The sequence below is a fragment of the Podarcis vaucheri genome (assembly GCF_965113315.1).
Source record: "Podarcis vaucheri genome assembly, chromosome: 13".
Classification (NCBI taxonomy): Eukaryota; Metazoa; Chordata; class Lepidosauria; order Squamata; family Lacertidae; genus Podarcis; species Podarcis vaucheri.
The window spans coordinates 20,414,744-20,440,877 of record NC_138751.1 but is presented as its reverse complement, the minus strand read 5'-3'; the positions used below and the strand labels follow the sequence as shown (position 1 = coordinate 20,440,877).

Genomic DNA, 26,134 nt, shown 5'->3' with positions numbered 1-26,134 from the left:
GCAACTTAATGGGAGGGTTGTAAAAACTGATTCAAGTTAATGATTTATTTAAGTTTAAAGATTTATTTTTGGCATTTGTATAAATGGCAAACGGAAGGCACTGTCTGCAAAGAGGCACTCTCCCACGAGAGGAAAAGCCTCTCAAGGACGTACCCAGGGGTTGGCTAAGCTGGCCTCCGCCAAGGGCCCAGGCCCAGGGTGTGGGTGTGCAAAATTGTGCCTCTTCACTCTGGCTCGGAGTGGCTAGGAGCCCACCCAGCCGTCTGCGCACCCCCGGGCTCCTCCTCCAGTGTTTTGGGCAGCCAGCGAACTCGGGGCACTGATACAACTCCTTGCCACGGGTGCAAATGAGCCTAGGTATGCCTCTGAAGCCTCTTCAAGATGGGACCTATCTGATTATAGTATAGTATAGTATAGTATAGTATAGTATAGTATAGTATAGTATAGTATAGTATAGTATAGTATAATCTATGGTTTTCCCAGTAGTGATGTATGGAAGTGAGAGCTGGACCATAAAGAAGTCTGATCGCCAAAGAATTGATGCTTTTGAATTATGGTGCTGGAGGAGACTCTTGAGAGTCCCATAGACTGCAAGAAGATCAAACCTCTCCATTCTTAAGGAAATCAGCCCTGAGTGCTCACTGGAAGGACAGATCGTGAAGCTGAGGTTCCAATACTTTGGCCACCTCATGAGAAGAGAAGACTCTCTGTAAAAGACCCTGATGTTGGGAAAGATGGAGGGCACAAGGAGAAGGGGATGACAGAGGACAAGATGGTTGGATGGTGTTCTCGAAGCTACCAGCATGAGTTTGACCAAACTGCGGGAGGCAGTGGAAGACAGAAGTGCCTGGCGTGCTCTGGTCCATGGGGTCACGAAGAGTCGGACATGACTAAACGACTAAATAACAACAAAACCTGATGCTGAACGAGGCTAGATTTTGTTGATTTTGGTGGCATGTGGCAATGTCCATAAAGTTAAAGGTAAAGGGACCCCTGACCATTAGGTCCAGTCGTGACCGACTCTGGGGTTGTGGCGCTCATCTGGCTTTATTGACTGAGGGAGCCGACGTACAGCTTCCGGGTCATGTGGCCAGCATGACTAAGCTGCTGCTGGCAAGCCAGAGCAGCGCACGGAAACGCCGTTTACCTTCCCGCCATAGCGGTACCTATTTATCTACTTGGCACTTTGATGTCCTTTCGAAGTGCTAGGTTGGCAGGAGCTGGGATCGAACAACGGGAGCTCACCCCGTCATGGGGATTTGAACCACTGACCTTCTGATCAGCAAGTCCCAGGCTCTGTGGTTTAACCCACAGATATAATTCCCACCTTCTGAAACTTGGATTGAAGGTGGGGCAAGAAGGGGTATGTGCAATGGGTGGGCCTGCGATGCACTTTTTCCTTCTCTCTCGCATGCTACGCTTCTCCTTTCCTCTGCCTGATCCCCAAGCAGTACCTTCCCACTCCTGGCTAGTTGACTTTAACAATAGAGGGATAGCTCAGCTGGTTAGAGCGTGGCGCTGATAACACCAAGGTTGCAGGTTCGATTCCCAGATGGGACAGCTGCATATTCTGGCATTGCAGGGGGTTAGACTAGATGATCCTCAGGGTCCCTTCCAACTCTACCATTCTTTGATTTCTATGATTAATAGAATTAACACCAAACAATCCCTGCTGTTGCACTTCCAACATCAGGTTTGTGCAGGAGCTCAGTGTGTGGGGAACGTCATGGGCTCAGGTGTGGGTGTTCAGAATGACAAATAGATGCGCAGCCAGACCAACTCCGGTGCGTTGCTGGACGGTTGTCAGGTTGTCGAGGCTTTCGCACTCGTTTCCATCGCTTTCCCCCTTCCCACCGCACAACGTGCCTTTCTCTAACTCCTGTATTCCCCAAAGTTACATCACTCTTTCCTGTCGGCGGCATGAAAGCAGCTGTGGAATGATAATATTTAGACTTTGGCATCCTCGTGACCCCACGTTAGGGGCAGTGGTGATAGGCATCCCGTGACTCATACGCAGACCTAGAGAGTGTGGGGAAGCAGGAGCGGGCAGGATTGGGGAGGGAGGAGGATGTGGGCAGAGTGAACGCCAAGGGGAAGGGCATCTACCTCTGCTGGGGTATATATACACCTCTGTTCCTGCTGGACAGGAGCAAACCTGGAGTGAGACAGCTGAAGCAAGAAAAGAGAGAGTTATTCGCCTCTTTCCCTTATTTCGAGGTGGTTTGGGTTTTTCTTCCTTCCTTTCTAAAATAAGCAAACCCCAGCAACCATTGAACACTTTTCAGAGGACTGCATTCCCTTTTGGACTCAGGACCACCTGGGCTCAACACTATTTCCCGGGTGAGACCGAGTTGCGAGTCCTAGTGAGTTGAAGCCAGGACTCTCAGGGTCTTTCAAGAAAGAATTAGGGCAACCACTAAAGGCTGAGGACTAGAATCTTGCTCTCAGTTTCTTTCTGCCCCTGTCTTTGGCACCCTGGTTCTCTTGTCTTGGGCTGGGCCTTCTTCAGCCATGCTGGCCATTTCTGTAGCCCTCCACCGTCTCCTCGTCTGCCTGATTTTCTGGGCTGCCTTGCTGCTCCCCATGGCTCCTGCTTTCCCCCTACCAAATTCCAGCCCCCTCTTACAGTTCGATGGGCAGGTGCGGCTTCGCCACCTGTACACAGCAGACGACCAGACACAACTCCACCTGGAGATCATGCCAGATGGCGCAGTGCGCGGCTCCAGATACCAGAACATATACAGTAAGTATTTGGGGAAATCCTTCACGTTCTTTCAAGTAGCATGAGGCAGATAGATGATCCAGCGGTTCTCAACCTGTGGGTCCCCAGATGTTGTTGGACTACAACTCCCATCATCCCTGAGCTCTGGCCTTGCTAGCTAGGGGTGATGGGAATTGTAGTTCCACAACATCTGGGGACCCACAGGTTGAGAAAGGCATTAGACAGACAGACAGGTGATCCAGAGAGATAGATATAGAGAGATAGATAGCATCTCTCACTCCAGTTAATGTAGTTGGAGGTCTATAAGGGGCTGGCTGGGCAGGACTCCTCATGTTCTGGGGATGGAATGGGGAGCAAGAGGCCAAAATAATTTTATGGAAGAGGGTAGTTCAGCAGGTGCGGAGTTTGGCACTCTTCTGAGATGAGCAGCACCTTCTGAAATTTCCCTCTTCTGTACAACAAATGAATACTACAAAGACTTTAGATGCCTCCAGACTGTCAGTGTTTTGTGGGAAGGACTCAAGCCCATATTGGCATTTTAGGTTCGCACAGTTAAAGTGCTCTCTCTTTCTGGCACAACAAATCCACTTGAAAAGAAGGATCAGGCTTTTTGCAGTTAGGAAAGTGATGGGGGAACGGACTGAAAAGCACGAGATGAACAAATGATTAATGGGAAGACATGTGAACACCCCATAAAGTGAATCAGGATGAATGCTCATTGTTGTAAAATTATAATCAATAAAGGCCAGGTGGAATCTAACACTATATTTTGTGCAAATAAATCAGGACAAATGCTCAATAAACAGGTCATACTTGGAGGGGCTTCTTGTTATCCTTTGCATGTGGGCTCAATGAATATTTGAGAGGGGAAAGAATAGGGGAAAGAGTGGATCAGAGATTTAAAAAATTATATGAATGTTCTTTGACTTTGAATCTGGTCCCCATACAGACATTGCAGGCCAGGGTTACTGGTGGATTGGAATAGGCTGAATGGGCAGAATTAAAGGTCCAGGACTCCTGGGTTCTCATCCTTCACCACCTGTTCTCTGCTGGGTCCCCCCCCCCAGGTTTGATGGAGATCAAAGCAGTCAAGCCAGGAATCATTCGCATGCAGGCCATGAAGACCTCAAGATTTCTCTGTATGAAGCCAAATGGACGCCTCTATGGCTCGGTAAGTTAAGATGCCTGCATGTGTTTGGGGAAGAGGCAGTTCAGAGTATAAGTTCAGAGGAGGTTGCGTGTGGGACAATCCTGCTCTAGACTTGTTCACAAAATGTTTTCCCGTATGACCAGGATATAAACGATTGAAGTCAATAAACAAAGGATAAAATATATTAAATTCTTGAACCAAATTCTGAGATTATGCTCAGGAAGTAGAGCATGAGACTCTTAAACTCAGGGTTGTGGGTTGAGCCCCACATTGGGCAAAAGATTCCCACATTGCCAGGGGGTTAGACTAGATGAGTCTCGTGGTCCCTTCCAACTCTGCCGTTCTATGATTCTATGCAGTGTGGCCAATTAAAAGAGACCCTTTGGCAAGGGGAGGGAACTAAAACCTTTGGCTGGAATGTCAACATGTTGTGGTGGAATTCTATTCCATTCCTGCCCTGCTTCCCACCTGTTCTTGATCGCATGCAGATCCTAACATAGTGACTAGGGCTGGTCTGCAAGGCATATGATCAGTTCAGTTTGGGGCTGGGATGCAGCCACTGTAGAATCAACCTGTGGCTGCTGGGTGCAGATTGCGTGACTATCTTGTGTGCTGCAATGCATCTAGGAAAGAATGAACTCTCTTGATCTCTCCATCTGCAAATAACCAGGGACCTCACGATTGATTTTCTGGGTATCTGGAAAAAATCCAGTGGGCAGAAACTGGATGAGGCAACTTCCATCATTCGTAAACAATTAGGAAAGGGGATAGAAATTTGATTCAGTTCACGTTTTAAAGGTAGATCTATCAAATTCAGACTTTTCAGAACAATATGAAAACTGAAAAACACAGCTACCCTTTGAAATTCACACTTATCTGATTTCTGTGGTGCAATAATTCCCCATCCCTAAATTCCCTAAACAGTACAGTGGTACCTCAGGTTACAGACGCTTCAGGTTACAGACTCCACTAATTCAAAAATAGTACCTCGGGTTAAGAACTTTGCTTCAGGATGAGAACAGAAATCGCACGGCGGCAGTGGGAGGCCCCATTAGCTAAAGTAGTACCTCAGGTTAAGAACGGACCTCCAGAACGAATTAAGTTCTTAACCCGAGGTACCACTGTAAAACCTGTTAACCAGGGGAACAGTCTGCCTCCAGAGAAAGTTGCATGCTATACTTCACTGCAGGCATTTAAGTAAAGTCTGGATTGTCCTCTTCTAGAATACTTTAGTTGCCTCCATAGTGATTGGGTGGTGAAAACTGTGGCTGAACAACAACTCCCATCAGCTCCAGCTAGCTTGATCCATAGCTAGGGATGATGGGAATTGTAGTTCAGCAACATCTGGATGGCCAATGTTTTCTCCACCCCTGATCTGGTAGATGTTAGATTTTGCACAATTACACGACTGCATAAAACCTCATGTCTTTCCCACCCCCAATAGTTATCGTATTCTGAGGAGGCCTGCAACTTCCACGAGAAGGTTCTGCGCGACGGCTACAACCTCTACTACTCTGAAAGTTACAATATCCCCGTCAGCCTCAGCTCGATGGGGAACCTGCCTCGGAGTCACCAGCTGCCTCCCTTCTCCCAGTTCTTGCCCTTAGTCAACAAGATCCCCCTCGAACCCGTGTTCGTGGACTACGACTTCTACGAACAGGAACTGAACGTTGAGTCGTCCGATCCCCTCAGCATGATGGGCCACAACCCTGGCATCATCAGCCCGAGTTACGTCTTCAAATAACCCGGGACATCCGGTTCCTTGGACACTTTCTTGGACAAGTGGGGTCTCTTGCCGTGTAATTACAACGATGGAACAATTTGACGTTTGGGAGAAACGGAGCAGAAGGAGAGCTCAGCAGATGGCGCTTGGCACCCAGACTCTAATGAGTGACCTTGCAGTACACTGTGGACTCCCGCAACCCAAAGTTGCATCCCGTTCATGCGCAAATGATGCGCTGCAGGCACATAAGGAAAACCCAGCAACAACAGAGGCGAAATCCTTGTTTCGTCAGACTAAGATTGCTTGCATTTTCAACCTGTTGTTATTCTTGCCAGCTTTTGGGGGTGGGTTATTTCTATTTTTATTATCTATTTAAGTAACTTATTTATTTGATGTCAGCTTAATTTATTGAAGGAGGTTGGGAAACAGAGAAGAGTGGCATAATGAGACAGCTGGCAAGTAACTTATATATTGTTATTTATTTAGAAATATATATATTCTTATTTGCATATTTATTTTCGCTTTCTGGAGGAGGAATGACTGTAAGCTTTTAAGGCGATAGCGTAGACATGCTCAGGACAATCTTGTGCCTTATAGCTCTTTGCTTCTTACTCCGTTCCTCCGCTTCCTTTTTAAGGAACGCCCACAAAGGAGCAGAGCAGAAGAGAAATGAGGTCAATGCCCACCAGGAGCTCTGTAGATCAGGACAGGGCACAGCAGCTAATCATTCGATTCTGAGCACTATCTTGCATTCTCTCTGGAGCTGCTGGTTCCTGTGCAAATATCCCTGCAGTGTGTGGCTGTTTCCCCCAGCAGAAATGTAAGAAGCTACTGGTAGCTTGGCCAGATATTAAATAGATGGGTTTAGAGTGGCTTCCTCATTCATGTTCCTTTACAGGCATGGCAGTTCCTTCCTCTTGCCAGAACCACCAAACAGGTTATTTCAATGTAGGGTGGGTTTAAGTAAAGGATCAGGTCACGCCGGCTATTATTTATTTATTTATTTATTTAAATAAACTTTTCTAACCGCGATTTGCATTTGAAATGTTGACACTTCACTGTACTTTTCCAACAAGAATGCTTCACGGCAGAACGCGCCCGTGCCCTTTGCAGCACTGCGAAGGGACGTTGATTATGGTCAATGGTTTGAGATATTTTCTTCCCTTGTTACCCGTTTCCCTGCATCCTGATACTGAACTGTGTCAAAATGTAACAGTGACCAAAGTGTGATGAGCTATGAACGAATAAAGCATGCCATTTTTTTAAAATAAATTTAAAAAAAGAGTATTTGGTGGTAAATATATACAATCTCAAACTGACTAAGAAATACCATTAAAAACTAGGCAGGGCCGGCGCCTGGTGGGCTTCTTGGGGGGAGGCTATTCCATAGCTGTGGTGCCACCACAAAGCAAGCCGTGCCAGAAAACACTCATGAATCCTCATTCAGCAGCAGGCGAACCCCAGAGCAGAGCCCCAATATCTGATCTTAAAAGAAGAGAGAAGTGCATGTAGCCAGACTCTCCAAATGTCCCTATTTTCCAGGGGCAGCCCCAGATTTACAGAAGTCATCCCTGTTCCCGGTTTGATCCCAGAATGCCATGCTTTTCCTTAGGACGTCCCTATTTTCATCAGAGAAATGTTGGCGGGTATGGAGTTATGTGACCCGCCCCCCCCCAAGCCAAGGATAACTATACAGTAGTACCTCAGGTTAAGTATTTAATTCATTCCGGAGGTCCGTTCTTAACCTGAAACTGTTCTAAACCTGAGGTACCACTTTAGCTAATGGGGCCTCCCACTGCTGCTGCACCGCCGGAGCACAGTTTCTGTTCTCATCCTGAAGCAAAGTTCTTAACGTGAAGCACTATTTCTGGGTTAATGGAGTCTGTAACCTGAAGCATCTGTAACCTGAAGCATATGTAACCCGAGGTACCACTGTACAACCTTTAGAAGTTATCCAAAGGCAGCCCTGTATAGGGAGGGTGTTTTTTTTAATGTTTAATTGTTTTAATATGTTTTTACATATGTTGGAAGCTGCCCAGAGTGGCTGGGGCAACTCAGTCAGATGGGGAGGGTATACATAATAATAAAATAAATATAATATTGAATAGGACATCACTGTTTTCACCGGAGAAATGTTGGAGGGTATGGTGTTGTTGTTGTTTAGTCGTTTAGTCGTGTCCGACTCTTCGTGACCCCATGGACCAGAGCACGCCAGGCACTCCTGTCTTCCGCTGCCTCCTGCAGTTTGGTCAAACTCATGTTTGTAGCTTCAAGAACACTGTCCAACCATCTCATTCTCTGTCGTCCCCTTCTCCTTGTGCCCTCCATCTTTCCCAACATCAGGGTCTTTTCCAGGGAGTCTTCTCTTCTCATGAGGTGGCCAAAGTATTGGAACCTCAGCTTCAGGATCTGTGCTTCCAGTGAGCACTCAGAGCTGATTTCCTTAAGAATGGAGAGGTTTGATCTTCTTGCAGTCCATGGGACTCTTAAGAGTCTCCTCCATGGAGGGTATGGTGGGAGCAGGTAAATTACTAACCAGGCCCAGGCTGTTTAGCGTGCTTTGGAATGAGAAGTAAATGGAGAGGCAGCTCAGTGGAGCAAGAATAAGTCTCTGTGGCCCATGAAGAAGTAAGGCAGAGAGTTATAAGGCTAGAATACCAGCCTGAGCTTTCAGTAAGCGTTGAGAGCTGCCATCAGCCACTGATTCTGAATGGGAGGAGTGGCATTATTCCTTTAGGGTGGGGGAACCCATTTCATCCCAAGGGCCACATGACCTTATAGGCAACCTTCTGGGGGCCACAGGCCACAGAGGTGGGCAGGGCCAAAGTTCAAAGGCACATTCCAGCACTCAAGGAGGGTGAGAAGCAGGACTGGCGGACAGTGTGGCTGGGAAGGTTGTATAGCCTGGGAAGAGAACCAAAGTCCGGTGACAGAGGCCTGGAGTGTCTCCATTGGCTCCCAGCTCTGAGTTTCTCCAGGCCTGGTCTAGTCCTTGCTATTTCTGGGATAGGGACCCTTTACAGCTGTGTAGAAGAGGGAGTTCTAGCAGGTGGAGTTTGTCCTACTCTATGGTGAAAACTCTCCCTTCTTTGCATTCAGAGTTGCTGCAAAAAATAAGTTAATGTCGGATTGGCAGGGCCAATAAGGCTCTCTTTGCTACCTCTTTTGGTTCACTTGCAAGACAGTCGCTGGCCAGAATTCAACACAGACGTGAAACCCATTTATTTCAAATGGCCTCAGGTGAGACACGGCCTTTCTCAAAGCAAATTCAAATGCTAACTAGGCCAGCAAAAGAGAAACACACTTCTGCCATTCGCGTGATCGCTCATCCTTGGTGGAGAGGGTGTCAGGAGGAGACCCCTGAGCTTGCTGGAGGCTGTGGGGTCCTCTTTTAGTCTCTGATGAACACGGCTTTTAAATTACGGGAAAACACGTGCACACTAGCAACAACAATGCACGCACCATTACATGCACAAAACCAGCTATTTCCTTGCCTCCCATCTGTTCCCTACTATCAGTTTGGGTGTATGTGCACAGACAGTTTAAAAGGGATCATTTTTATGGTGGATGTTAGAGTCCTGATTCTCCCAAAAGTACATTTTATAATATATATATAATGAAGCAAGCTGGAGAACAAGCCTCTACAGTGCATTTTTCTACTTTTTGCTACAGAAATTCACACCACAGGGAACATTAATGCAGTCAGGAATGTGAGTCTTCTTGCGGAGATGCAAGACCGTAGGCATCAACAACATCTAAAGATCGGGGAAAACACACGGCACCCATCTGAAAAAGAAGAGAGAGAAAATTCAGAGGACTATGCCAAAAGCAATGTTTGGCTGCACCTTATGAGCTAATGTGGTGTGGAGGCGAAGAGACTGATCCACAAATCAAGAAGGCCCTGGTTCGAATCTCACCACTCCCATGAACTCAGCAAGCACAATCTCTCAGCCTCAGTCCCTCTTACCAGCCATAATGGGTGTGGGTGTGTAACAATACTGACCTACATTAGAGGGGTGTTGTAAGGATTATGATTAGATAATAATTGATGTGAAATGTTCTGAACACCTGATAGTGCCATGCAAATGTTAATTATCGTACCTTGGCTGTGAGTTCTGGAAGACTTGCTCTAGGCCTTTCCCCACCAGGCCTGGGAGGGCTGGGTCATGACTGGCTACTGAATAGACTCTTAAGTTGGGGTATTGCGGTTTCGTTGGGCAGGGCGGTTGTTATCATTTCTGATATTAATTTTTTGATTATTCATTTTTTCGTATCTTTATTTTAGATCTTATTATGATTTATGTGGAAATTGTTTCATTTGCACTTTTTGATGCTTTATTTATTGTTTATGACTACTTCTGCTACTTGTAATTATGTAAATTTTTTTCATGTTGTAAGCTGCCTTGAGCAGGGTTTTAACTATGGAAAGGTGGAATACAAATAAAAATTTGTATGTATGTATATTTCACTTACAAAACATGTCTATCTATGTATAATTTTTTAATTAATTTTTTTTTTTTTACAATTTAGAATACTCATTTAAACTCATTTAGAATACTCATTTAAACATCCTTAAAATATCAGTGACTTCCCTTCTTCTCTTTCCATGGTTAATTTTGCATATCGTAAATCCCTGCATATTTTACAAAAACTAAACCATTCAGTATTCCATTATTGCATCCATCAAAACTTATTTACACTGTTGAATTTATCTTAACGCTGCCAGCGTTTTCAAGTTCAATAAATGTTTTCCAATCTTCTCTAAACTGTCCTTCTTGTTCTCTTATTCTATATGTTAAGTCTGCAAACTTACGAAACATGTGGCCTTTTCCTATGCTGGGGAAAGAGGGAAGCTTTGGAAAGAACCTTTTTAAGGGGACATTTTTTAACTCACTTGAAAGGGAATATTTTAAAGGCCTAACAGCCTATATTTCCACACTTTGCTGCATATTTTAAAGCACAGCTGGGGTTCTCTGACCAGAGTACCGGTACTTGCCACAACCTTGGATCTTGACATCCAGGAGTTCTCATTTTTCCTTGAACCAGCACAATCATAGTTGAGTGGGAGATCTTGTAGAACAAACCCAACTCCCCACCACCCCCACCCACCCCCAAGATGAGGCAAGTGCCATGAAAATGTACAGGAAACTACGAGGTAGCTCTTGCGTTGATGCAATATCATGTAACCTACCAGCAAACAAGTCCGAATGAATGTTCATTAAATGCATCATCTGATTTCCCTGCAAAGTTATGAGGCTGACTGCTGAATAAACAGATCAGCTCGAAGCACTGACTCCCTTTCTTGGAGGGATTGCTCATGATTCCTTGGCTCCTCTGCTTTTTGACCTATTGTAACCATGCTTTGAAGATAGCTACCTACTGGCTGGCAAGTACAAAATGCAAGTTTCAGAAGTTGGAATTAGAGAAGAATATGCAAGAAAGACTGTTTTTTGAGCTTGAATGAACAGTGTGGATTTACAATGGTTACAATTTGCATATCATGCTTTTTCCCTACAGACAGAATCCATTTGCTGTAGGTGTGGAACACACACCAACATTTTGTGGCAAGAGAACCTAAAGGAGCTGGAAACCATTGCAGCACAGCCAGAGTCTAAATGGAGGCAGCCCCGTATGTTTAAAGCTATTCATCACTTGTGAAATTCCCGTCTTGTGGAACTACGCATGGTTGCTTCCGTGCAAGCCTTAAAGGCTCATTTATCCCCAAAGTGTTTATGCTACTTGATTCCTGAGTCTCTGGGTTTCCTGTTATTTAGTCACGGGGTCATTGCTCAAATGCAAATGGCCTGGATCTTCTCTCATTTCTGTACACCACCTTACAAAGGCTATGCCTGAAAAGGGCAGCACATAAACCCTTCAAATAATTAAGTAAATGTGCCTATTCATATTTACTCATTAGTAAGATCCACTGGGGTCTCAGACTCATAGAAATGTAGAGCTGGAAGGGATCCCGAGGGTCATCTAGTCCAACCCCCTGCAATGGAGGAATCTCAACTGAAGAATCCATGACAAGATGGCCATCCAACCTTTGCTTAAAAAACCTCCAAGGAAAGGAGTCTGCTCCACTGCTGAACAGCTCTGTGGCAGCCCTATATATAATTGAAGGTGGCTATCATATCGCCTCTCAGTCTCCTCTTTCCCACGCGAAACATCCTCAGCTCCCTCAACCATTCTTCATAAGGCTTGGTTTCTGGACCCTTTTGTCATCTTGGCTGCCTGCCTCTGCACACGTTCCAGCTTGTCAATATCCTTCAGTGAGGTTCAATGAGGCTTACTCCCAGGACTGCAGCCTTAATGGTATTATAGTTTTTAGTGAACCATATGCTTTCTTCTTCCCAAGTCGGATGTGCTAGAGACCAAACTTTTTTTTTGTAAACGAAAGCTGGACTTTGAGGGAGGAAGCCCCACAGAATATCCCCTCCTCTGGCTGCAGCCCTCCACAGCAATGCTGTCCCTTGTGATGGTAGCCCAATGCACAGCACATGTGTTTGTGTGTCCCATACCATCTCCCTTACCTCACACCCTGCTCAAGCTTGTCCTGCGGTGGTCTCAAATTTCTTCTTGCGTCCTTCCATGCCGCTCAAAGCGTCAATGTTCTTCCGCCAGTCCCCAACCTCCCGATTCTCCTGAAGGAGGACGAAAGAGGTCGATTGAGAGAGCCAATCCTCCTCCAATAGGTGGGCCAATGTGTAATAGGCGGAGCCAAAGCCAATGGCAGGCGGAGCCAAATACGTCTAGTCCCTCCTCCTTCTCCCTGCTGAGTTCTACAAGGGCGGCACTGAGAATGAGCAGCAGGAGGAAGCTGGCAAACAGAGCCACCCTCTGGGTTCATTTCAAGTAAGAAGGCAGGACAGGTGGGGACGGGCCAAGGCAGAACAGAGGTTGGTGGGGCAGTGGGCTAGAAGATGCTCCCATAACGCTATTTGAAGGAAGCAAAGTGGTGTGCCTTCCCTTCCAGGACCTCCTCCTGTAACACCATAATCTAAAATTATCAAAGCGCACCACTGCGTGCATGGAATATTCTCTGTGCTACAGTGACAGGAACGGAAGGAAAGAAAAATGCAGAGGAGGAGGAATCTGGCAAGGGGGTGAGAATAATTACAGATGAACTGTTGGCAGACAATGCAGGTTTGTGAAAATTTATGTCCATCCATGCCGACTGCTGTAACTATCCGCGGTACTTAGCTGGTAGTCCCAGCAGCGTGGCCTGAAAGCACACGATACAGTCACGTGGGTCTTGCTGAGTGCGTGTGCTATGCCTTTAAAGTACACCCGAAGCACATTTCCACCCTCAAAGAATTCTGGGCACTATAGCTTGTTAAGGGGTTGCTGGGAATTTTAATGCTGTGAGGGGTAAATGACAGTGCTCAGATTTTTTTTGCGGGGAGAAATTTTGTCCTGGATGTGCTTTAAAGGTACAGTATAGTGACCACGTGAGACCTCCAAGGATACCACCTTGAGCATCATTATGAAACGTTATGAAATCCTTATTTACATATATATAGGTAAAGGTAAAGGTACCCCTGACCATTAGGGCCAGTCGCGGACGACTCTGGGGTTGCAGCGCCCATCTCACTCTATAGACAGAGGGAGCTAGAGGGACCCGCAGTTTTTCCGGGTCATGTGGCCAGCATGACTAAGCCGCTTTTGGTGAACCAGAGCAGTGCATGGAAACGCCGTTTACCTTCCCGCCGGAGTGGTACCTATTTATCTACTTGCACTTGATGTGCTTTCAAACTGCTAGGTTGGCAGGAGCAGGTACCGAGCAAAGGGAGGGAGAGGGGGCACCTAATTTGGGCTTTACACAGGGTGCCATAGTACCCAAGTCCACCCCTGGTTGCTGTTCATAGGATCAAAGGAAGCTGCTTCCTGGGCATCAGACTGGCACTGGCTCTCCAGGGTTTCAGGCAGGCCCTGCCTAGAGGGGGATCCTGGGAACGTCTGCCTACAACGCACAGGCTCAACCATTGAGTTGTTGCAATTCCAAACAGAGAGGGTGGGAAAAGAGATGGCAAGCCTACATCCCCAGCGAGTGGGAGAGTCTCTGGGGTCTGGGCACTTCCAGGCCGTCAGATTTTTTTGCAGGACGGATTCAAGCACCTACTGAAGCTTCAGGTTTCTTGCCATTAAAGTTGCATGTTTCCACGTCGTCCAAACTACCCCGAAGAGCAGTGGGAGAGGATCAATTTCCCTACATCATGTAACCCTAGAGAACATGGGGTTTTTAAAGACCCCTCAACCACTCTTCCATCTCCTGCACTTTCCCCTCCTCTATGTCCCCCAATCCCACCGGCCTCCTCACCTTCTCGGTGTCGTCTTTTTTGACCTGCTTGAGATTGGCGCGGAGATCCATAGAGACTTTGTGCTTGGAGCCTAGAAGGGCCTGCATCATGGCGTCAGCAGAGAGACGGACGCGGCGGAGAGCCGGGCGCTTAAACTTGCCTCGCAGGTCAAAAATCTTCTGGTTCAAATCCTGGATCTGGAAAGCAGGGACCAAAAGAGTGTCAACATTTGAAAACTAGGGAAGAGTCGCTGCTGTGCTGCCGGCGTGTGCTCCAGCAAGGAGCTGGGTGTGTGTGCTAAAAATTCCTGTGTTCCAGAGTTTTCTCAGATTCTATCACCAATTTCCCCAGCAAAGAATATACATGAGAATCTGCAACTATAAAAGGCTGCCTCAGGTGGTTACAGTGCGGCTGGGATTACAGGGGGGGGGGGGTTATGCAACCGGTAGCTAATAAACACAGTTAAGACTTTCCTGCCATGAATTTGTTCAGTCCTCTGATAAAAGTCTGCATTACTGCTTGGAAAATTGAAATGAGCTGAAAGGGAGGGAAATGGCTACAGCAATGGTCTGAGGGGAGGTCAGATGTGGTGGGGGTGACCCAAACTCAGCCCTTACTTATCATGCGAATATAAAAACTGGACCAGCACTGACACCTAGTGGCTACCATCAGTACTTCATTTTCCCCCACTACATTGAAACCTGCCTTGCTTTGAGGTCACGTCTACTACACCAGTGTTTCCCAACCACTGTTCCGCGGCACACTAGTGTGCCGCGAGATGTTGCCTGGTGTGCCGCGGGAAAAATTAAAAAATTCGAAAGATTTTTTTTTTAAAGTCAAATTTTCGATTGGGGCGCAGTCACTAGATGACCCCTGGGGTTCCCTCCCTCCCTCCCGCTCTGCGCCTCCCTCCTCCTCCTCCTCCTCCTCCGGGGAGGCCCTTCCTGGCTCTCGGCCAAGGCTTGGCGGCTGCCACTCACTCACTCGCTCGCCCACCCGTCCCTCCATCCCTGCACCCGGCCTCTCCCCCTCCGTCCCCGGCGCGGGGGCTGCCGGGATCCGTAGTCCCCTCGCTCTTGGGCTCCGCGCCCGCACGGGGTGCGCGAACTACGTTTCCCAGCGTGGCCTGGCGGGCCGGGCGTTTTGTTTGAAGTGCTCTTCTCCCGGCCATGGAATGAGCGCAGCGGCGGCGGCCGGGCGGGCAGGGGCTCTTCCGCGCAGACCCCGCGCAGCCTGCCTGCGCCCCCGCGGAGATCGGGCGGCAGGATGGAGCCGCGGGATCCCCGCGGAGGCGGAGCGGCGGAGGCTGCCCCCCAGGTAGGGCTGCGTCGGGGGGGGGTTATTTTTGCAATGCTGCATCCGCGCCGGAGGGGACGCATCGGACCGCGGGGAGACCCCTTGGCGGGCGTGCAAGGCAATGCATGCGTGCAGGCGTTGCATGGAGTGCAGTGCAATGCAATGGCAACGCGGCGCCCTGCATGCATGCATGCAACTTCCACCGGCGCTCCGGACTTGGCAGGTGAGGGGGGTCCCCAGTGGGCGGCAGAGAGAGCCAGGAGGGCAAAGGGGAGCCGGGGGGAGCAGCGCTGCTCCCCGACCCGAGCCCGGGGGGAAACTTCGGCGTCGTTGCGCCGGGTGTTGGAAGCGGAGGCTGGCGGGGGCCCCTCACCTGCAAAACCTGGTCGCCTCTCATATATTTCGTGCATTGCATTCATCGCCCGCTTTCTCCTCCAAGGAGCTCCCGGGGGCGCGCGTGGTTCTCCCCGTGTTATCCTCTCAACAACAGCCCTGCGAGGTGGGTCAGGCGAGTGGCCCAAGGGATCACCCAGGGATTGTCCTGGCCAGGTGGGGTGATTTGAACCCTGCTCTCTGCCCGGTCTTCGTCCTCATTTAGTCCCCACATGTGCATGACTGTGCATGACTGAGGCTTTCCCCCCTCGTCTTGGCTATGGCGTGAGTCTGTGCTGTTAATTAATGGGGTTCTGCCTTCGGAGAAGATGAGCCAGCCCTCAAGGACGTGATTATGTAATTTGCTAGCAATTCATGTCCCTCCCGGCGTGACGCTGCGCGCTGACGTCACGGGGCTGTAATGGTGGTGTGCCTCGAGATTTTTTTCATGAAACAAGTGTGCCTTTGCCCAAAAAAGGTTGGGAAACACTGTACTACACAATACATTTAAATCAGCATCAACGCACATTTAGAGCAGTGTTTTAGCACTTTAAACAGTCATGGCAAAGAAGCCTAGGAACTGTTGTGGGTTAAAAGTGCTGAGACTTGTTAGGAGACCTGTTATGTACTGAGTTGAATAGGATCCAAACTGCAGCAGTCTGATTGGTCCTAGAACAATAGGATTCAGAATGCAGCAGTCTGATTGGTCCTAGAACAATGCAGCAGTATGATTGGTTGGCAGGAACCACCCAATCATGCTCCAGATAGAAGTGAATCCACAACCTGATTGGCTTACAGGAGAATTCCGGAATTAGCCAATCATGTGCAGCCCATTGTGTAAATAATGTATATAAAGCAGATACTGTGAGGGGACTTTCATTCATTCCTCCTCACCACTATGAGCTGAATAAAGAGCATGAAATCACTTTGTGACTCTGAGTATATTTCAAGACCCCTATTCCTCTTGCAGAGCTACAATGCCCAGATTGTTAAAGCAATCGGTTGGTGCAGTGGGTCAGTGCGCCTGGATATTAACCAGAAGGTTGGTGGGTCAAGACCACCCAGGAACGGCCGTGAGCAGGATTCCTGCATTGCAGGGGGCTGGACTAGATGACCCTCCAGGTCTCTTCCAACTCTACAATTCTATGATCCCCAGGGAGCTCTGGGGATTTCCACTCTCTGCAGCCTTGAACCCACCTCATTGATGCTCTTGTTGACTCGGGCCTCCATGTCATAGCGCTCCTCATCAACCTTGCCGATCTTCTCATGGAGCTGCCGGCACATCTCCTGTGAGTTGGCAAGAAGAGGGTGTGACTACGTCAAACGAGGCCTAAGCTGTTAGACTACAAATCCCACCAGCCCCAGCCAACAAGCTGAAATCCAAAAACAAATGGAGAGCACCCAAGGCAGCCAGGTCAGGATTAGGCTGAGCCAGGGCTCGGGCGCAAAAGGAGGCTCAAACGCAACAGAGAAGAGTGTTCACATGTGGAAATCTCAGAACAAGAACAAGAAATCTCAGTCACCAAGAATTTTTTACTTTTTTAAAAAAGCCAATCAGGAGACAGATGAATGGGCAAGCACATTAATATTGCGCTTTAATACCCCCCCAAATATGGGGTGGGAGGGGAAAGGCTATTAGGCTGACAGTTGAGCTGGCATTTGATTTGCTGGCGCCTATGCCTGTCCTTTTGGAGGGACGCGGGTGGCGCTGTGGGTTAAACCACAGAGCCTAGGACTTGCCGATCAGAAAGTCGGCGGTTCGAATCCCCGCGACGGGGTGAGCTCCCGTTGCTTGGTCCCTGCTCCTGCCAACCTAGCAGTTCAAAAGCACATCAAAGTGCAAGTAGATAAAGAGGTACCGCTCCGGCGGGAAGGTAAACGCCGTTTACGTGCGCTGCTCTGGTTCTCCAGAAGCAGCTTAGTCATGCTGGCCACATGACCTGGAAGCTGTACACCAGCTCCCTCGGCCAATAAAGCGAGATGAGCACCACAACCCCAGAGTCGGCTGCGACTGGACCTAATGGTCAGGGGGTCCCTTTACCTTTACGCCTGTCCTTTCAGTTGCTGAACCAGAAGGAAGCTCGGTTCACTCCACAATGGGGAATGTCTGCTGAGTTCTCTTTTCTTATCATATGTATATCCACCTGTTAGCATTGACTGGACTTCATCCTTCCCCCAGCCCCATCCATCCTCCCTCCCTCCCTCCCTCCCTCCCTCCCGGGTTACCTGCAGTTCTGTGAGGCCGAGACCTGCTAGTTCTAAAGGGGCGCAGTGGTCAGAAAGGTACCGCTCTTTCTCCCGGGCACATTCTTCTTCCTCCTTTTCCATTTCCTGCTTTGCCACCTGGAGCATCAATGCCTGAGACAAAGGAAGGACACATCACCTGACTGAGTATCTCTAGTCTCATGCTTTTTCTCCAATGCCACAAACCTGCCCTGGCCCAATCCATCTTTGTGTGTCCACTGTGCCTCCTTGCCTCTTCCAGTCTCCTGAAATCTTGTCCACTTAGATACTAGTAGAGGCTGGAAGCACACTAGATGCGAGTGTGTACTCCCTTGGCCATTCAAATCTCTGCACAGAAAGTTTTCCAACATTACCTTGAGTTGTAATTTCCGAGAAGCAGTTATCTTGGATTTTCTCTGTGGTGGAACAAAAGGAAAAGATGTCTTGTGTGAGGAAAAGATGTGTGTGAGAGAAGCCAGCTTCTTAAAATTACAAGAATAACTGTTCTCACAAATAAAACAAAATACAGAAGGTATGGCAGATGAAGTTCACTCTCACTGTCAAGGCAGACAGTTCAATAGGGAAGGAAGGAAGCAGGAACTTGCACAGCACCAACTGGTCCGCCTTAGGCCTGGTTTATATATGCCTCAGAATTGAGAGATCCAAATCCCAAAGTGAGAACTCTGTGCAATTCGGAGGAAGGGTTTGATACTAAATAAATAAATGCTATCTACTCTGGCTGGTGGCGGCTTGTTTGTTTGCTTATAATGGATTAGATACAGACTTCCGGACTAATGCTATTTTTGTGCGGGATTCATTCACACATACCAGCAAATTCAGGTTTGCCCAATCACAGGTGACCTGGAAAGTCTTGCACAAGAAATCCACTTCCCAAAATATCAGCCTTAGTTACTGCTATAAGGAGAGGGACCAGAAAATGTAACGGCAAGTATGGGATTAACGCTTGCTTTTAGGCCCATAAATCCAGCCCCACATGCTGTTTTACTGGGGATGGGTGTGTCAATTTTGGTTCTCCGAGTTTCTCATTTGTCCAAACTTAAATTCAGTTCTCCACATTTCTGCAGCAATTTGTGATTTTTTCCCTTAATAATAATAAAAATCCCTCATGAAAATTCAGCAGCATTTCAGTACAGTGGAGGAGCAGAGAGAGAAGAAATGCCATGGTGCGTCTGCAGCAGCACAACCGGAGGCCTTCATCTGCCCCAGCTGCAACAAAACATGTCTCTCCTGTATCGGTCTCTACAGCCACAACCTTGCAGTGATTAGACTTCACTCCCAAAGCTGCACTCCTCCATTGTCTCCCGAGACAGACAGATGCCTGTCAACCAACTTGTACTACAAATTTCTCCTAATAAACACATTTTGCATGTGGTTTTGACTAACATACATTTTTTTGCAGGCAACCTCCCCTAGTATAATTCACTTTCATATGTTATTTTCATTGATGTATTCATTTTTGTGTACACTTTCCCTTAATATATGCAGTCTTGTAATCAATGCCTGCTTGGAGAACTGGACTGCAAAATTCAGGTGGATGTGAATGTCAGAAGACAGCTGCGTTTTGGTTTGTGTATTGTTTCAAGAAAGTGTGAACTGGACAGATTCACCTTTAAATGGGAACCTAATCAGATTCCTTCGGCGTCCCTAAGTTCTACCCTCCTGCTTTGCTTTAAAGCAGGCATGGCCAAACTTGGCCCTCCAGATGTTTTGGGACTACAACTCCCATCATCCCTAGCTACCAGGACCAGTGGTCAGGGATGATGGGAGTTGTAGTCCCAAAACATCTGGAGGGCCAAGTTTGGCCATGCCTGAAGGATATGCCTTTAAAGGAGACAGGAACTCACTTTGTCATGCGGCTCAATCGCATAGGCTCGATAGTTGGCGGAAGATTTTCTTCGGAGAGGAGGGACAGCGGCAGGCGGGGGAGGTGGGTGGGCCGGCTTGGGTGGCTGTGGCTCCTTTTTGGTCTCCACTATTGTTTCTTGTGTTTCCTCCTCCGCGTATTCTTCCTCCTCCTCTTCCTCATACTGCAAGAATAAAGAAACCATTACTTTCATTATGTTCATCGGCATACTGCCTTCAACAAATTCTATAGGGAGCACACGGAAGAGGGTTGGGGGAGGAATGGTACTTAAGAGGTGTCTGAGTTTTAGAGAGGGTTTATTGTGGGGTTGGGGGGTGCAGAGGGAGGTGGCGTAACTCTGCCACCATTCATTCACATTCTTCAGATTCGAGATTTAATTTTTCCATTTATATACTGCCTTTCTGCCAAGGCACACACTCAGCCCTGCTTTTAGCATCAGGATTCATTCCTGGAACATATGGAATCATGATTAAGAAGAGCACCACTGAACACGTGCAGAGTGCATATTCTCCAGTGTAATGTGACCACAACATGCTTACACACATTAGCAATTAAGGAGGGAAGTTTTCAGGGCAGCGCAGGTGACTTCCCAGGAATGCCGGGACCCCTGAAAATCTCTTTTCAGAAATTAAGTGCTGGTGTAACACATTACAGTGGTACCTTGGGTTACATACACTTCAGGTTACACACGCTTCTGGTTACAGACTCCACTAACCCAGAAATAGTGCTTCAGGTTAAGAACTTTGCTTCAGGATAAGAACAGAAATCGGGCTCCGGCGGCGCGGCAGCAGCGGGAGGCCCCATTAGCTAAAGTGGTGCTTCAGGTTAAGAACAGTTTCAGGTTAAGAATGGACCTCCGGAACAAATTAAGTACTTAACCTGAGGTACCACTGTACTAAATATTTTAAAGGCAAAGACTTTGCAAACTGCCTAATATTTCATTTTTTAAAGTTTCCTTTATGCATTAATAAAGGATTTTCAAGAAAGCACAAAAATATCATAACCGAAAATAAAGATCAGTGTTTATTTTTCATCAGGTTTGAGAATGTTCCTTTGCTAGTACTTACTGTGATCTCTTCCCTGTGAAAGACAGAAAGGCACAGGTGAGTCAGACTGAATATGAGCCTCTGATTCATATATCCTGCCTTTACCCCTGGCAGGTCTTAAGAGTGCTTTTTAAAGTGCACTTGCCCCTACAGCCCACCGATTTTCATCAACACCCAAAACGCACACACCACCACCCCTCCAGTTAATAAACAAAAATGACTCACTCTTCTGCCATGGTGAGAAATCAAACTTCAAGTATTCTGGGGGAAATCAAAACAAATATATTACTATTTCCTTTATACACATGTGTACCTTCTTTACTATTAATCTGTGAGGTGCAAGCTTATTTCTAATGCTTCCACAAGGGGGTGCAAGGGAGAAAAGGATTAGATTTTTAACCCCAAGGTACTAGGGTTTAAGACTGCCTCAACGTCATGTCTTTTGACTCAGTCCCAGGTTATTAGGTTCATAATCCCTGCTCTCAGATCTGTAGCTACAAAATGGCAATGCAGTGGTGAGGGGAAGGTACTTTTCACATGTTCAGAGACTCTCTGCTACTACTTCATGTATTCCTGGCATTCAAAATGTTTATCTCTTTAAAAACAGCTCCTTGCTTGGTGGGGCCCTTGCCCTGCTCTGGAGGTATGTCTTTTTGTACCTGGCTGTGGTTGGTGGATCTCGGGACTCAGTTTTAAAAAAGTAGATTTCACAAGCCCAGAATCTGCCCTCCCCTTGTCAGCACCATCTGGTACATAAACAGCTCCACACACGGGGGGGGGGGGGGGAAGGGGTTTGTCTACAATCAAAGGAACTCTAAATGTACACTTAAAACATCTTAAGCACACACCTAAAAATGTGTGAAGGCAGAAAAAAATGTGTATTGTCTGCAGCTCTGTCATCTCACACCTTTCAAACCTGAATTTGCCTTTTAATCCTGTATGAAATGACCTGGAGCTGTCCAGGGGACTGAATTACCATGTGCTAAAATGTGCAAAAATGCTGAAGGGGGGCGGGTGGGAGGAAATGTGAGGTTTATATGGTGATGATCATCTTTCTCCAAAGCATGGCGTGTCAACAGGCCTTCATTGGGGAGCTCAGAATGTGCTAGAACTTGTTCTTGTTCCTGCCCACTACAGACCCTGCTTTGGCCTATATATATATATGTATGCGCATATTTCTCTGAACCATGTACGAGATACACTGTTATCACTGGAGCTCTTCAGAGCAGCTAAATTTGTGCTGTCTTATCACTTCTAAAATGGGGCCAGGCCATTCCACAGGGAGGCAATGAGAAAAAAGCTGAGGCAGAGAGAGAGAGAGAACCACAAAACCAGAGCTAGATGGGAGGGGGTCAGTTCAGACACATCCCTGCCCCCCTCCATTTTGTGTGTGGCAGAGATGGTATAGGTTTTATTTTCAAAAGCGATCCCCTCAGCCAGTGCAGAAAGTGCAACGTTTCTTAGAAAGGGATGGATTGGGGATTAATTCCCCACACTTGCAGAAGGGCTAATATTTGTGCCAGCCTGCCTTAAAAGAAATTATTTCCCTCAGGCTCAGAAATGGGGTGGGGGAAATCTCACAGCCTTGAAGCAAAAAACACAGAGGCAGCCATCTCTCTGCCCCCCCCACACCCCCAGAGCTGCAAAGGGACGCCTTTATTCTTAGCGCGAGGTGTGAAACCAACCATTCAGCACCCTTTCTAGAGACATCTGCTGCCAGCAACAGCCAGAAATGCAGCAGGAGGGGCCTGCCAGGCCTTCTCCCGCTTTTCTTCAAAGAGATCTCTTCTCTGTCTGTCTTCTTCTCCCTCATACAAAGAGAAATGCACTGCCAACAACTCTTTAAGACTGACCTAGGTTGACTTTAAGTCAACCCAACAGGTTCAGCTCAAATTTGAGGGGGCCTTATGCATGAGCAGCTTTACCTGACAGCAGTGAAAAGCAGTGGCTCAGGAAGGGGTCAATGGTGGGCTGTGGAGGGGCGCCAAGTTCTTGGCAGCTGCCCAGGGCAGTGGCGTAGCGTGGGGGGTGCAGGGGGGGCCGGCCGCACCGGGTGCAACATCTGGGGGTTAGGGTTAGGGGGCGCAAATCCACGGGTTAGGGGGCGCAAATTCACGGGTTAGGGGGCGCAAATCCACGGGTTAGGGGGCGCAAATTACTTGCCTTGCCCCGGGTGCTGACAACCCACGCTACGCCACTGGCCCACCTGAGGCCAAGGACAAGATGGCGTAGTTAATTCTTATTAGAGGGTGGAAAGGGGGCCCTCATACACAGCTCTGCCCTGTAACACCTTGTTACTGCTACCCCCTTGCCCTCTTACCTGAGGAGGCTGTCTTATTCTACCTAATGGTCGGGCCGGCCCTTGCAACATACTGACACGGGATCTGCCACCCAGTATCCTAGGTCAGGAAGGATTGCCTCATCTACGCCCTCTTTAAGAGGGAGCATCATTTCCTTCTCATAAGAGAATAGCTCCCGCAGATAAATTGGTAGCTTGGTTGTTCTTGTTTTTAAAGAAGAACGCATATAATTTAGGCAATTATATGTTTCTTCAGCTACAGGGCTGGGTAGGTTACTAGTAAGTTAAAACAATACAATAGTCAAATCAATTTAAGACACAGCAAGAACAGTGGCACATCAGCAATTAGAAGAGAAACTTTAGAAACGACGATAGGAAGTTCAGGGCAATTAAGAACCAGGGTTAGGTGCCTTCAACTGTTTACACCTATGAAGAACCCATTTTATGGTCTTCCGTTTTCAGTTGTCAGCCGCTTGGAGAGTTCCCCATGAAGGCAGCAATGGTGGCTGGTGCTCACTGGGGGTGGCAGGGTGGAAAGCAGGGATTCCAACTGGGGATGGAGCCTGAGGCGACGAAAGACAGGACCAACTACTACTAGTTTTGCCCCTATCTTCCTCCTGACTGCCGAGTTCTATAAGGGGCAAAACTGTGACTAAGATGGAGGAAGCTGACAGGCAGTGCCATGCCATGGGATGGTTTTTAATTAGAAAGCATGCAGTTGGGGGCTGAGAGAGTGAGGTTGTTGTGCCAGGACTCCATTCACCCTAATGGACTCACCTGCATTAAAGAGTTTCCATAATAGCATTTGAAAGTAGCAAAGCAATACATGTTACCTTCTAAAGAGGCTCTTCTCCTGTGAGGCCATTAAGCCCATGCTCTAAAATGATATTACTACTGCACACAAAGAAAAAGAAAAACCCACAAAGCAGCTGAAGAGTATTTTGAGGTTGGGGAGGCAGCAGCGCCCCCATTCATCCTAATGGAGCAGCCTCCACAGGCAGGGAAATGGAACCAAATAACTTGCAGAGCGAGTTCTAAACTGAAGCAACTGTTCATGTGAATATGTTCTGATTTTAAAAAAGGGTCTGCTTTAGAACAGTGGATGTTTTTCGAAGAAAGGTTTTAGAATTTTGGGGGGCTCTCTGTGCCACCCGAGCTTGGTCCTTTGGGATGGGATGGGGCCAAATAGATGAAATGAATTCTACGTGGGTGCTTGCTTCTGTGTCCTGGGAATACCTACTCAACTTGTAGTTCCTGCTGGTCTTGAAAAATGACCCTGTAAAGAAAATAAAGCCTGTTGTGCCTAATAAGCCTGCACAAATTCTACGACTGCGACAATCCCATGGCTATAGGTTCACATCCCCACTCACTCATGAAAGACCTCTGGGTGACCTTGCACAAGTCACTCACTCTGTCTAGCCTACCTCAACCGGGTTGTTGTACACCACACTGAGCTCCTTGGGGGATATAAATGCAATTCAAGTCTTCTTTGTGACAGTGTCTACCATGTGGAATTGTCTCTGCACTGAGATCAGGCAAGCACCATGGCTGTGCTTACTGCCTACTGTGATTTTTTGTTCTTCCCGATTTTGTTCCTCTTTTTAATGGATTTGGCATTTTATTTTCAGAAACCGCTTTGGTATTGCTTTTTGTAAATGAAAAGCAGTACAGAAATCTTTTAATAATGCATTAAATAAGTGAGAATAGGACTGCAGCGTTATTGTACCTTATGACAGCTGCACTGACCTTCCCATTGCCCTATAAAGGGGGAAAATATTCAGGACGATCCCTTTTATCTTCATGGAGGAAAGGAATATCTCTTTCAGTTTACGCAGAATGATACCACCCTCCCTCCGCCCCGCATACACACACAGGCAAGCATGTTTTTAATTCCTCCCCACCTCCCAAACAGAACTGCCCCCCTTTACCTGATGTCTCTGGGAACCGGACAATGCACAGATGGTGGGGAAACAGGTTTTGAGTTACTGTGCAGTCACCAAAATGGCTGGTGGCCTTTTATAAAGTAGACAGCTCAGCATCAGGAAAGCCTTTTAGGGAAGAAGGGGAACGGAATGCATTCCTCTGATAAGAAGTGGCACCAGACACTCACAGGAGAAGGGGCAGGGAAAGGGAAAGGGATGTCCGTCGTCTTTGGCAGACTGAGCCCCCAAGGAAAGGGCTGCCTCAGGTTCAATCCTTCCTCCAACCTATAAACCTTGGCTTGGGAGCGTCTGAACATAGGACTTGCAAAGTACCTTGCACGACCATTCACTGCTATGTGGCCCTTAGAACATTGCCCAGAACAAAATGTGGCCCTCAGGGTGAAAAAGGTTCCCCACCCCTGCTGTACACTTACAATCATTTGTTTGTGTGTGTGTGTGTGTGTGTGTGTGTGTGAGAGAGAGAGAGAGAGAGAGAGAGAGAGAGAGAGAGAGAGAATGCAATCCAAGCATTGGAGATGAACATCACAAAGAGAGCTGTGTTTGGGAACAGGTTGACTGTGAGCATTTATCTAGGAGTGTGAATGACTCCTTGTGCCAAGCCTGAACTCTCCATGAAGAAGTCTGCTAAAAAGAGCAGCAGCTTCACCTGTGCATGAGACAATTCTGGAGTTAAAGGTTGAGCAGAAATGATACATGTTTTGTTAATAGCTGTTGTGCAGCATCTTAACACTGCAAACAGTCTGGAATCTTGCACCTTTATCCAAAAATCTCAGGGCAGCATGTAGGAAGAGATCACCAAGAGTTCTTCTGTGTATGAAGTTGTACCATTTTGAAAGATTGCAAAAGCTGGCACTTGGTTCCTTACAGCTGGCATGATAAAATCGTCCAGTGACCCCTCTTTTAGCCTAATCTACCACACAGAATTATGGCAAGTATAAATGGTGAGGGCAACACATACAGCCCTGAGCTTCTTGGAGAAAGGTGCAGGATAAAGATATCTCAAAAAAGTCTGTCCATCATGACTCATTTAGAGTGGGCTCCTCTGTTATAGTTTTGTTACTTTTTGTTTAAACCAGGACCTTAAGATTTATACCGAGTTAGTAAGATTGCAACCCAGCCTGAGAATTTTGGACCAGGAAGGCTAAAGATGTTGTTTTAAAAAAATAATAATTCTG

General features: G+C 47.4%; 2 protein-coding genes across 3 annotated transcripts; one reads left to right on the top strand and one right to left on the bottom strand.

The window, feature by feature from the left end:
* The first annotated feature begins 2,090 nt into the window (after positions 1-2,090).
* FGF21 (fibroblast growth factor 21) lies at positions 2,091-6,867 on the top strand. Its single transcript, XM_082196499.1, has 3 exons — positions 2,091-2,743; positions 3,790-3,893; positions 5,317-6,867. Exons 1-3 carry the CDS (start codon positions 2,512-2,514, stop codon positions 5,614-5,616), a joined length of 636 nt encoding a protein of 211 aa, XP_082052625.1. The 5' UTR covers positions 2,091-2,511; the 3' UTR covers positions 5,617-6,867.
* A 1,926-nt stretch (positions 6,868-8,793) lies between these two features.
* Positions 8,794-25,044, bottom strand: TNNI3 (troponin I3, cardiac type). Of its 2 annotated transcripts, none has more exons than XM_082197148.1 (9): positions 24,945-25,044; positions 20,930-20,978; positions 19,652-19,834; positions 18,161-18,202; positions 17,790-17,921; positions 16,761-16,850; positions 13,916-14,092; positions 12,129-12,239; positions 8,794-9,381 (listed from the first exon to the last, which is right to left on the bottom strand). In XM_082197148.1, exons 5-8 carry the CDS (start codon positions 17,913-17,915, stop codon positions 12,141-12,143), a joined length of 492 nt encoding a protein of 163 aa, XP_082053274.1. In that variant the 5' UTR covers positions 17,916-17,921; positions 18,161-18,202; positions 19,652-19,834; positions 20,930-20,978; positions 24,945-25,044; the 3' UTR covers positions 8,794-9,381; positions 12,129-12,140. The 2 variants fall into 2 exon arrangements, with proteins under 2 accessions (XP_082053274.1, XP_082053275.1); XM_082197149.1 differs by lacking the exon at positions 24,945-25,044 and adding an exon at positions 24,222-24,303.
* Positions 25,045-26,134: the final 1,090 nt, after the last annotated feature.

Coding starts and splice junctions, on each gene's coding strand:
- FGF21 (XM_082196499.1), top strand. CDS start 2,512: ATGCTGGCCATTTCTGTAGCCCTCCACCGTCTCCTCGTCTGCCTGATT. Junction 2,744..3,789: donor CAGATACCAGAACATATACA/GTAAGTATTTGG, acceptor CCCCCCCCCCAG/GTTTGATGGAGATCAAAGCA. Junction 3,894..5,316: donor ATGGACGCCTCTATGGCTCG/GTAAGTTAAGAT, acceptor CACCCCCAATAG/TTATCGTATTCTGAGGAGGC.
- TNNI3 (XM_082197148.1), bottom strand. CDS start 17,915: ATGCTCCAGGTGGCAAAGCAGGAAATGGAAAAGGAGGAAGAAGAATGT. Junction 16,851..17,789: donor TCGGCCTCACAGAACTGCAG/GTAACCCGGGAG, acceptor GCCAACTCACAG/GAGATGTGCCGGCAGCTCCA. Junction 12,240..13,915: donor AAAAAGACGACACCGAGAAG/GTGAGGAGGCCG, acceptor GTCCTCCTTCAG/GAGAATCGGGAGGTTGGGGA.